Source organism: Branchiostoma floridae, chromosome 17 (genome assembly GCF_000003815.2).
Source record: "Branchiostoma floridae strain S238N-H82 chromosome 17, Bfl_VNyyK, whole genome shotgun sequence".
NCBI lineage: Eukaryota > Metazoa > Chordata > Leptocardii > Amphioxiformes > Branchiostomatidae > Branchiostoma > Branchiostoma floridae.
In genome coordinates, this window is record NC_049995.1 from 1373076 (window position 1) to 1382840 (window position 9765).

Below are 9765 nucleotides of genomic sequence, written 5' to 3' on the forward strand. Positions count from 1 at the left end.
TTGTTTTGGGCTTGTGAGTCTGTGTGTCTGTCTGTGTGTTAACAGCATAACTCAAGAAGCCTTGGATGGATCCAGATAATATTTGGTAGGTGGGTAGGGGTCGGGAAAACGAAGGTCAAGTTCGATGATGGGCCCCCTAGCGGCTTGCTAAGGTACTGTAGCAGAACCTCAATTCTTGATATCTCGTGTTCTGGACATGCTGTGGTTATGATTTTTGAGTGGTAGATAGCCCTTAGGGCAGAGAGTAAGTGCGGTAAGTTTGGACCCCCTAGCGGCTTGTTTGGAACTGCAGTCGCCGATTTCCTTTCAAACTTTGGACGAGAATAACTCGAGAACGTGTTGATGGATCGTCATGAGTTTTGGTATGTAGATAGCCCAAGTAACAATGTACATAATAAAATACTAATTATGCAAATCAGCAGCTAATTTGCATAATTAATGACGAAAGTTTATAAATCCGCTGCATTTCATGTTAGGACTTTCAAACTTGTCATATATAGATGAGAAAGAGAGAAATATCAATGCATGTTAATTATGCAAATGACGGCCTCATTTGCATAATTAATGAGAAAATATAAACGTGTTGACGGATCGTCATGATTTTTGGTATATAGATAGCCAAAGGGAAGACTTACATGATGGAATTCTAATTATGCAAATCGACAGCTAATTTGCATAATTAATGAGGAAAGTTTGTAAAATCCACTGCATGCCTTTCTAGGACTTTCAAACTTGTCACATTTGTAGCTGAGAAAGAAAGAAATATCAGTACATATTAATTATGCAGATTATGGTCTCATTTGCATAATTAATGGGAAAATATGAACGTGTTGACGGATCGTCATGATTTTCGGTATGTAGGTAGCCTAAGTAAAAACTTACATGATGAGATACTAATTATGCAAATTAACGGCTAATTTGCATAGTTAATGCGGAAAGTTGATAAATCCACTGCATTCCGTGATAGGACTTTCAAACTTGTCACATATGCACATATGTAACTGAGAAAGATGGCAGAGAGTAAGAGGTGTATGTTTGGGTCCGGTAACGTCTTTTCTTGAACTGCAGGAGCCGGTTTAGTTTCCTACTTTGAAAGAGAATAAGTCAAGAAGGGATGAAAGGATCATAATGATTTTTGATATGCTGATTAAGACAGAGTGCTGACATATTAATTATGCTGATTAAGACAGAGTGCTGACCTCCTAGTTGGTAGTCCCCGGGCAACGGCTGCTGCAATGACCCTGAGTTGCGATACCATCGGGGGCCGGGCGGAGCACCAGCAGGTCTACCTGTGGTGTTCCCCCCGCTCCTGGCAGGTTCAACCATGGTGGGACGGTTCTCAGGGGAGCTGCAGCTGGCTAACAGCACCTGCACTCCGCATATAGCTGTTCAGGGCCAATCACCCGTCCAGTTGCCAGAGCGGAGGAAACCAACATTCTGGCAAATACCCGATTACGAAAGTCACGAGGAATTATCCACAAACTAGATCGAGGGTAGCCAGGCAGACGTCTCACCCAGACCCTATGACGGGCCAGCGGGAACCTGGAACGTCATCACAGACTGTTGGTCCTGATATGTCTCGTCTATCTACCTTCAAACCACTTGTAATTTCAACTTATAATGTGCGTACACTCTACCAGAAAGGAAAGACGCACCAGTTATTCATGGGCTTAAACGATGCTGGTGTTGACATTGTCGGCATTCAGGAGCACCGACTTATAACACAATCCCCTACTGAAGAACTATGGTCAGATGACAAGAATTATGTCCTTATCTATAGCTCAGCCACAGCCCAAAGACTTGGAGGTGTTGGACTTGCAACTTCTCAAAACACATCTACAAGTGTCTTCAAAGTGTCAACTCTGTGAGTGAGAGAATCTTGACTGTCACGTTCCATGGTAATCCTCAGCTTACAATCACAGTCATCTACGCCCCAACCGAGTCTGCCAGTCCAGCTGACAAGGATGACTTCTACAGTACGCTCAAAGACCACATAGAGATGGTAAAGAAGCATGACAAACACCTTATTATTGGAGACTTTAATGCTAGAATAGGACATGACAGCCATGTATCCCACCCGGTAGCGACAGGTCCCCATTGCTACTATAGCGTGACAAACGACAACGGTGACCGCCTAGTGAACTTGTGCCAAGAACACAAGCTTCGTCCAGCACAGACAAGATTCCCCCACCCTAGGAGTCGTCTCTGGACCTGGATGCACCCAGGAGGTTCTACCCATCAGCTAGACCATATTCTAATCAACGGCAAATGGGTGAACTCACTACGGAACTGTAGAGCCTACAACTCAGTAGAGTTGGACTCGGACCACCGTATCCTAAGTGTACTGCTCGTCACCAGTCTCCGTACATCGAAAGGGAAACCATGTCGGAGACCTAAGTTCAATTGGAGGAAGTTAAGGGAAGCCCACACTAGAGAGGTATTTCAGATGGAGCTTTCAAACCGATTTGAGGCGCTGAAGTGTGACGAGGTCTCGTCACCAATCACAGAGAGGTATGCCTGCTGGGAAAAGACAGTCGCAGAAACTGCAGAGAAGGTGGTAGGAAGATGCAAGTCTTGTGGGATGCCTAGCTGGGTGTCAGCAAAGACTCTAGAACTACGGGACCAGAGGGATAAGGCAAAGAAGAGATTCATGCTTGCAAAGACCCGTCAGTCAAAAGAGACATGGAGGCAACTAAACACCAGCTTAAACGAGTCCTATAAGCGTGATGAAGTCGCCTTTACTGAACAACAAATAGAAGACCTCCAGGAGGCAGACAAGAAAGGTGACCATCTCTCAACATGGAAAATTATCAACTCAATCTCTGGCAAAAACAGAAGAACCAACCAGAAGGTAAAGAAGCGAGATGGTACAGCCCCATCTAGCGACAACGAGCTCCTCGCTGAATGGAGGGAGTATTTCTCGGAGTTGCTGAACAATGTTAGTGTCCCACAAACTTCTGGCCTCCCACCACCGGCAGACCAGGACCTGCCCATCTGTGTCGACCCGCCCACTTTGGAGGAAACGGTCAGAGCTATAAACAGCATGAAGAACAACAAAGCTCCAGGCCTGGACTGTGCAATCACTGCAGAAGCCCTTAGAGGGGGAGGTGATGTGATGGCCAGAGCGATACATGCTTTCTGTAAAGAGGTCTTTGTAACACTCACTCCTCCTGACCAATGGATCACAAATGTTATTGTAGCTTTGCCTAAGAAAGGGGATCTCAGCCTCATGACCAACTATAGAGGGATAACCCTAATGTCCATAGCAGCTTAAGTCTATAACAAGATACTGTTAATGCGGATAAGAGGCCACATAGACCCAATCCTAAGAAGCAACCAAGCTGGTTTCCGTCGAGGCAGAAGCTGTGCCCAGCAAACGCACATCCTACGGAGAATCATGGAAGCCTACCAAATTCACCAATTGCCACTTGTCATCACATTTATAGATTTCAAGAAGGCATTTGACTCGATCGATAGGAAGGTTATGCTCGCTGTTCTCCGCCACTACGGCATCCCGCTCACAATTGTCAATGCCATTAATGTACTTTATAACAACTCCAAAAGCGCTGTTATGGTGGATGGTAACATCTCTGACCCATTTCAAGTCACCACAGGAGTATTGCAGGGTGATGTCCTTGCTCCCTTCCTGTTCATTGTGCTCATCGACTTTCTGATGAGAAGATCGACAGAAGATATTGACTCTGGCATAGTTACTCACCCTCGTCAGTCTAGAAGATATCCCGCTAGGATTTTAAACGACATGGACTTTGCTGACGATATCGCCTTGCTAGAGTCTTCCATCCCCAAAGCACAAGAACAACTTAACAGAACTGCTGCTGCAGGGACACAACTGGGCCTGGTCATCAGCGTCCCGAAAACTGAGTACATGACGATCAACTGCAGCCCGCAGCCACCACTGGAGGTGTACGGCCAGCCAATCAAAAATGTAACCAACTTTAGATACCTGGGTAGCATGATGGCATCCAGTAAAAACGATCTCACTAGGCGAAGGGCTCTTGCATGGACTGCCTTCTGGAAACTGCAAAAGATCTGGAGTAGTACTTCACTTCCCACCTCCACAAAAATCAAGCTCTTTAATGTTACCCGTGTGCCAGTGCTTTTATACGGATGTGAATCTTGGGTACTGTCGTCTGACATGGAGAATAAGATAAACTCGTTTGCTACATCATGCTACAGAATCATGTTAAACATTAAGTGTCTCCAGCGTGTTAGCAACAGTGAGATATACAGAGTGACAAACACCCAGCCTCTCATCTGCAAAGTCAGGCAACGCCAATTACGCTTCATTGGACATGCTCTTAGAATGCCTTTAGAAGAGCCTCTGCGGACTTATGCCTTGTATGTCCCTTCCCATGGCAAACGACGCCCCGGTCGTCAGAAGACGAACTACCTGACGTATATACAAAACCTGCTGGGGGACGCGGAGGGCGACCTGAACCCCACTGCTATAGCTGCACTGGCTGCCGACAGACTGAGGTGGAATAGAATCGTGACCGACTGCACAGCAGCCGACTGATGATGATGATGATATGCTGATAGCTTAAGTGATGCTTGATACAATTAATATTATTATGTAAATAGGGATCTAATTTGTATAAGCAATGGCGAAATGTTATGAACCAACTCCAGGTATATAAAATAAAATGTAATGAGTAACACATTTATGTCTATAGACAACATTCTACATAACAAACCTGGTTTATTTGGCAAAGGTATGTGTTCGTGGAACTCTAGTTTGAAATGGTTTTACCTTGGTGCCAGTGTAGAAGTCATCCACAGCCACTGTGCCCATGAAAGGCATCTGCATGTGGGTGTGGGTGTCGATACCTCCTGGGATCACCAGCTTCTCTTTAGCATCGATGACCTTGACTCCTCCTGAAGGTCAACAAAGGCTGTGTTAGTTGCTGTATACTGATGGGAGGGGGGTACCTTGTTGTTTTGTTGTCTTTCCTCTCTAGAAAACTTGGGTATGCACTACTATGCAGGGCTCGAAAGTCATTTTGGGGATTAGGTGCACTGGTGCACCCAGCTTAAGAAATTGGGTGCACCAAAAAATTGAAGTAATAACCTAGTAATAAAACTTAGTTACAAGCTATCAAATTCATAAACAAGTACCATGATAGACATTTTTATTATCTTTCTAACACTTAGATGTCAAGAATATGATGTATACTAGTATACTTTGATATCTTTACATACACAAACCTAACAAAATATTTGGGTGCAACCCGGGGCACCCACAGAAAAAGATTGGGTGCACAGCTCCAATTTTGGTTCGTACATTTCAAAACCAGGGCTCGAAATACTTTTTTCTGCATACCTGCACTGGTGCAGGAAACATTGAAAATTATCTGCACCCGACAAATTTTACCTGCACCACTCTGAATTTAGGATGTATGGATCATACTAAAATTGATATTTATCATTTTATACTTTATAGGTGGTAACAGTCAATGCAGCTTATAACAATCCATATACACCTACATCATAGGATATATATGTATAAAACCCAGTACATGTTACAGTGCAGGTTAGGTGCAGGTAGACACCAGAAATACCTGCGCAGCTCTAATTTTACATGCACTGTATTTCGAGTCCTGATGTAGGTCAGCAAGTTTCTTTGCTGTTTCTACAGCAGGGATTTTCACAGGGAGAGGTTGTTAGCCCTTAGCCTGTTAAAAATCACCCGTACTTCAGACAAATTTAGCAGCACCACTAATTTTCTTCAACTGCAGATCAACACACGACACTTGTATCATGTGTGTATGACCACTTAACTGTAATTCTCATGTAATTCATCCTACACATGCACATTAATCCTTTGTGAAAGGTTACTAAGGTTATTAATAAGTGCTCATGATGTCCAAAGTTCACACGTTGCCCTGGGAAAAATGTCAGCTTTTCTTTACCTAAGGGTGGTCCACTTGACACCAGACAAGGCCAGATTTGGGCGTCGGCTGCTCTTTTGTTGTTTTCTATGGCATTCTTTGATAACGACACAGCTACAAAATCCTATGTATCAATCACAAGACCGCCAAATTAGCACCGAACTTAAAAACACACCTTTGGTAACACAAACAGTATTGTTTCGTACAACATAGAGGTAAAACAGTGATAAACACTGACGATAAGAACTTGAAGCCGTGCACTAAATCCTAACCAAAGAACTGTAACAGTGGTGTTCAAGTACTGCCTATCGTCCTTGCCCAAGGGCACTAGTGCTTTTGTGGCGACAGCGATAGCAGTCGTGATTTGTGATCCGGCTGCCCGGGTTCGGCGCGGGTTCGAATCCCGGGAGTCGGGATGTTGTTTCTTTCTGTTCTACTCGCCCCTCTGGTTGTTTCAGAACTGTACTCTACTCTACTCTACTCGTGTTTGATAAGGCACTCCTTAGGTTACGTAGGTCTTTGGTGTAATGTCCTTGGTAGTTGTGAACATACAAACACAACCAAATTCAACACCTTTGTTGGAGGTGAACCTCCTCCAGGGTAATAACTAGACCTGAGGCTGATCACTAGAACTATAGATCAGGTGTTTTCTACTTGTACAGCACATGTACTTCATAGGTACAGGTACAGTCCATACATGTGTAACTTACAGTGTGGTTCAAGCGCCAATGTAGAAATGCGTCCATTCCATACAAGCCATTAGGGCCAAGTCTTGAGAAGAAACAATATCAACCAAAATGAATTAGACCAGTTATCTTAAGTTTAACCACGTTATGGGGAACATAGGTGTCTGGAGAGACATAGTTGATCTGGTCCGGGAGGCCGCCCGTGATGATGATGATTTTAACCTCATAGAAGTAGGAGCTGCCATGGGGATTCCTGGCAGAATTTGATGCAAATGTACATCAATGTCCCAAGTAATTTTGTCTGTGTATCTATATATACCAGTGGGTCATTTAATGCAATGATCATTTTATTATAAACATTTCCAAGTCACTGAACCTATCTGCAGGAAGCCAACAAAATTTCACACCAGAACGATGACAACCATCTGTGTTGTCAGAGCCTGACCTCCACACACAGCAGGGAACTGTGACATTCATGACACGTTTTGTAAACAAGTACAGTCCTACAAGGTTACACATCCACGTGTTTTTTTCTTCACTCTGACTGTCCATGAGTCCAGAATAGATATTTCAAGTCTACTACGATAAGCATGGTTGGGCCCAACCTATTTTGAATGGACATGCAAGTTGTGAACTAATCCAAGTTGCATCAAAGACAAGGAAAGATGGTGACAAATCCATTGAAATGATTTTTTCCGCAGCCTTGCATGTTTTGTACCAAAGTTTTGTATAACGTTACACATAGAACTAACGTTAGAGGTGACTTTGGATGGATAGATAACATTGCAGAATTCCAGAATCATGATATTTTGATCTGTTGGGTGGTGATTTATTTGAAGATATCTCTGAAATATTAAGAGATGAGGTAAGAAGTTGGACAGCATTTAAATCTTATGCTGTTATCCCCAAACTGTTCTTGTAATTTTCAATATTCATCTTCAACAATCTTGTGTACCTGTTTAAGTAGCGCAATCAAACTTCAGCCGGACTTGGCTGATCAGCCTTTTCTAGCGCAGTGGTTTCGCTGCTGGGTTGTAATCTGCCGACCTAAGTTCGATCCTGGGTGTCCGCATGTTTGTTTCTTTCTGTTCCTACTCGCCCCTCTGACTTCTTACACTTGTGTTAGACAGGGGTTACTAGGGGTAGGGGTGGAGACATTTGCCCTGGATGTTTAACAGATTTGTTGCACTCACATTGTATACCATGTTTCATTTGATTCATTCGTTTGACTGTATAATGTCCAGTATGAAGGTATACAACCAGAGCTACTCAACAAACTAAACACTGTAACAAAGGGCCAATGTTTGGAACACAAGTAAATTAATTGACAGTAGCATTGGTGTGACATTTATCAGTTCTGTCTGAAACATAACTGTTACATGTTGTACAGACATACCACAACTCACTAGTGGGGATGATTATGTTACAGGATTAACTTACCACTGGGACCATTCCTGACATACTAGTAATATATAGAGAGATACCACAATATGAAGAGCAGGGCTGGAAATTCCACCTGCATATGCAGCTTAGTGCAGGTAAAATTGGAGCTGTGCAGGTATTTCTGATGTCTACCTGCACCTAACCTGCACTGGTCCATGTACTGAGTTTCATACATAATTAAATGTCCTATGATGTAGGTGTATGTGAATTGTTATCAGCTGCATTGACTGTTACCACTTATTAGGTACAAAGGAAAGCATAGCAATGGTTCCTCAACAATTTCAGTACGATCCACTGCCTTCAAAGAAGAAGTCAAACCCGACAATAGTATTCATAGTATCATGCAGTTGATTTGACACTAGTTTTATGTATCACTCTGTATTTACTTCTCTTAGTTCTTGAGATTGTATATGCAATTAGCCATTGGGCATGACTTTGTAAATAAACTACAATATGGCCTAGGAAAAAAAATGTTGTGTTTCCTGTTTCAGTCCTGAAAAAATTAGGGTCGGTAGGTAGGGATTATCTTTTTTTTTTCTTGTATTTTTTTTTAGGCTGGCCAAAATTCTAGTGATACATATTTACAATACAGTTGAACAAAGTAAACTGAAATGTATGATGACACTTGTCTTTCAATGTCAAACTTTAATTTTGTGCATGATAGATACATTTATCCTTCATTAGATGGGACAAGCAGTGTTTTACTTCAATAGGAAGCAGGCCAAATAAAAATTCTAACTGGAAGCTATGTGACTCCACTGCCCACCCAAAAAAAAAGTCTAGGGTCGGCAGGTTTTTTTTAGGGTAGGTGGGGAAACAGGAAACACAACATTTTTTTTCCTAGGCCTATATACTTCGTGGTGCAGGTAAAATTTGTCTGGTGCATGTAATTTCAATGTTACCGGCACCAGTGCAGGTATGCAGAAAGAAGGATTTTGAGCCCTGGAAGAGACAATGTTCTAGTCTTGTAATGTTAGTTTAGTCAATGAGGTAATAATCTCCTTGATTTGGCTCTTTTTTTTTCAATTGTTTTACTCCTGGCTTCGTCATTCACGTGTTAATTGCACAGACAGTGTAATCAGGAGGTGAGATATTCAGTGTGAAGAAATCTAATTGTTTTGTTAATTTTTCTGAGGTGTCATGCAACTATTCCCATGGCTTTGTACCTGTTGAAAATACTAGTAACTTTACATGTAACATTACATGGAGTACTAGTCTATTTACCGATTTTTGAACACCTTTCTTTGCAAGCACGCAGTAGCAGCTAGTTACACAGAGAATGGGAGATTTTCTGCTTAGTTGTAAGATCACAGTTGTAACAATTCATGGTGGGTGGGGGAGGGCACAAATCATACAAAGCATTACCATTTGATTTAGCTTTTTGGGGGCCTTTAAAAAATCAGAGACCAAACCTAGCGTTGCCTCCTTGTTTTCATGGCTACAAATAATTCTAAAAATTATGCTGTTGTTTCAAATTCCAAAATCCAGCAAACATTTGTTATCTAGACACCATTATATCAACCAGAAGGCTTTGTATATTAAAAAAGTGTCCCCTTTCCTTTCTAAGGTTTCTAAAATTTCCAAACACTGACTTATTCCAGCCCTCGTGGGGAGGGGGGTGTCTCCAATCCCTATTTGATAGAACCTGGCCTTGGTAAATCTGATAGGAATAGAGTTTTGCATAATTCACTCAGAAGTAGAATGTGTTCTACCATATCATGAGGGAG

At 42.4% G+C, this 9765-nt stretch overlaps 1 protein-coding gene across 1 annotated transcript in view; it reads right to left on the reverse strand.

Annotated features, from left to right (window-relative positions):
* LOC118405125 (dihydropyrimidinase-like) overlaps positions 1–4896 on the reverse strand; it is a gene marked incomplete at its 5' end in the record, with an annotated part of 28419 nt that extends 23523 nt beyond the window's left edge. Inside the window, 1 exon segment of the mRNA XM_035804536.1 lies at positions 4772–4896. Within this exon segment, the coding sequence (XP_035660429.1) occupies positions 4772–4896 (125 nt within the window).
* Positions 4897–9765: the final 4869 nt, after the last annotated feature.